Below are 2674 nucleotides of genomic sequence, written 5' to 3' on the forward strand. Positions count from 1 at the left end.
CAAGCTCTTTGAAACAGGGGCTGAACCATTCTTTAAACTGCTATAGGAAACATTTTTGTAAAAAATGTCTAACAAATTATATTTAACAGGAGTTTCTTGCACACTGTGGAAATTAGAAGCCACTCCAACCAAAATACAAGGAATGTTTCAACACATCAGATCTATTGCTTGAGCATTATTCCAGAGAGCACAGTATGTAGCAGATATTATCATCCCTAATTTCTCTTCTCTTGTTTAAGCTCCTACTCAAGGAGGGTAGGAGGGACAAAAAATTAAAAACAATTGTTCTCGGTTTCCTAGTTAAGACAAGACAACGACTAAGGCGTAACAGAGAACTAATAGGGAAGAAGGGGGTGGGAAAGGCAGTTGGAGTATAATTCCAGAGAGAAAGCCCAGTATTCAATCCAACTATTAGAAAGTGCAATTTTTTCCTCAAAACCTGAAGTTAAGATAGTCTCTGAAGAAAAAAAACACATTTGCATATTTATCTGAAAAATATCTGATTAAATAATTTAGTTAAGAAATTTAGCAACTACTCACCTGTCTGAACATCTATCACCATCTGATGGCCACCTCTCATCCCTGGTCGGCTGTCTTCCCCATCACCTTTAAAAAAGAGGGAGGGCAGAGTTTTCCGTTACAAAATTTTTAAACCAAAGAAAGATACAACCCCACGTACAGCCTAACTTAGTAGGCCATTCTTTAAACATTAGCACAACACTTTTTCCAAGTAATATTATAAAACTGTACAGAGTTTTATATTGAATTATCTGGTGACTGATAGTACAGATAGCTAAAGTGAATACAGTACTCTACTGCAATTCTGAGAGCCTTGGAAAGGAGCTTGAGAGTTCCTGAAGCACGCAGGTCCACACAAACGAGGTCTGAGCTATCTTCGCAGCTCTCCAGCGGCGAGGACACAGACAACCTTTTGCTCACCTTCCATCTCTCCGCACCTGAGAGCTGCCTGAAGGCTGAGCAGTGAGAACAGATACTCACATGACAGGCAATGTACCCACGGGATGGAAGCAAAGCGGTAATGGTATAGATATAGCATAGCTAGCTTTGCACCAATTGCTTATTATCACATAGAAGGGAATTCCAACTGTCCAGTTAAAGCAGCTTTCCAATCAGTTTACATATCTTAAGCAATCAGGACAGGTGTCATCTATAGGAAGCAACATTAGAAAGATAACCCGTGTTCTGCTGGAAGAGAAATCTGCTTGTATTCATAGATAACCCTTCCCAAGAGGTTTGGGTACGGTGCTCCACGTTTGGCAATTGTCACGTTGAATCCTACATTTGCTGTATGACAGTGATTTTTGTACTTTGTAGTCAAGGCTGCCGCTACGAGTCTCCTCTCAATGCACAAAGCAATGGAAAAAGAGTCTGCAGGTTAGATTTACTGTATAACAGACCAAGACTTCAAAAGATGCATCTCAAATTTAAAATACTCCCTGTTAAGATAATGTATTTATTTGCCACTCTTTGCTGTACATTTAAGTTGAGTCCATGCGTTAAATCCAGTCATACAGGTAACTGCTCTCATGCTTAATCTGTATTCTGAAATTTGCTTCTGAACTGATTAGCTACCCTTGAAATTACAGCTAGTGTTCCTGTAGTGTTCCTGTAGTGTTCCTTACTCAACCAGAAACCAGGTTGCATTTCACTGACTTTGCAGACAAATGTAAACTTTTCACAGACGAAACCACTCCCTAGAACAACTGTCCTAGAGGAGGCTTTCTTGCATCATTTTCTTGCTCAATATCTTCAAAGGAACAAGATAGAACTGGCAGTACATGAGTTATATCTTAAGACATGTCCTTACCTTTGGTGCTTTTGGGGATGATCTGCCCCCAGCGAGGTTTGTATTCTTGTTGACTGATATACTGATTGAATAAGCCATCTGCAAAACAAAAATTTTGATGTATAAAATGTTTATACTTCCATTATAGCAAAATCACTTTTAATGCAGGTAACTTCAGCCTAACTCAATCCAGTATGCTACTCCAAAGCCTTCATTTTAAGTAAATTCTCTATATATGTCAGGCAGTTTGTTAAACTTGTTAATGAACTAAATGTTTAAGCACTAAAATAAAAAGAATACTTGTTACTAGATCAATCAAGAATTACCCAGTTTTCCTGCCAGGTCATGCCAATTGCCTATAAATCTCCAGTGTGGTGTATTTAATTAAGAATAGAATTCCGCCCCCTTATTTAAGCAAAAGGAAAGTTGCCAGTGCATGTAAAATTCAACCATTTCAGTACATGTTAAGTTAAAACTAGGTCAGGCAGCATCTCTGGAGCTTCATCTAAAAAGAAAAGGGAAGAAAAGCAGATTCTTTAAATGCTATGACATGGGACAACCAAGCACTGGATGAAAAACAAAATAATAGTTTACATTCTCTTCAGAAAGTCAAGCGAGAAGAGAAACAGAAGACGCATTAGGTCACTGGCCAGATATGCCAACTGCAGCATTTCTGTAAGAAGCGTTAACTCCAGCACTCTGCCCAAGCCTCCTTTGTGCCTTCCTCTCTCCCTCCGTACACCCACCACACTTCACCTCTTCAGCATCGAGAGGGCAGTTCCTAATTCTGGTTACATGTTATCAGTCTATCACATAAACGTTAATTTTTTGAAAAGGAGATTCATAACACCCACGCTCTCTGGGACC

The 2674-nt window shown here is 39.2% G+C and overlaps 1 protein-coding gene across 1 annotated transcript in view; it reads right to left on the reverse strand.

The window, feature by feature from the left end:
- MKLN1 (muskelin 1, intracellular mediator containing kelch motifs) overlaps positions 1 to 2674 on the reverse strand; it is a gene marked incomplete at both ends in the record, with an annotated part of 62453 nt that overhangs the window by 40525 nt on the left and 19254 nt on the right. Inside the window, 2 exons of the mRNA XM_009584835.1 lie at positions 541 to 606; positions 1829 to 1906. Coding sequence (XP_009583130.1) covers positions 541 to 606; positions 1829 to 1906 — 144 coding nt within the window. The remainder of the gene's footprint in view (positions 1 to 540; positions 607 to 1828; positions 1907 to 2674) is intronic.

The sequence above is a fragment of the Fulmarus glacialis genome, unplaced genomic scaffold (genome assembly GCF_000690835.1).
Source record: "Fulmarus glacialis isolate BGI_N327 unplaced genomic scaffold, ASM69083v1 scaffold46919, whole genome shotgun sequence".
NCBI classification, from domain to species: domain Eukaryota; kingdom Metazoa; phylum Chordata; class Aves; order Procellariiformes; family Procellariidae; genus Fulmarus; species Fulmarus glacialis.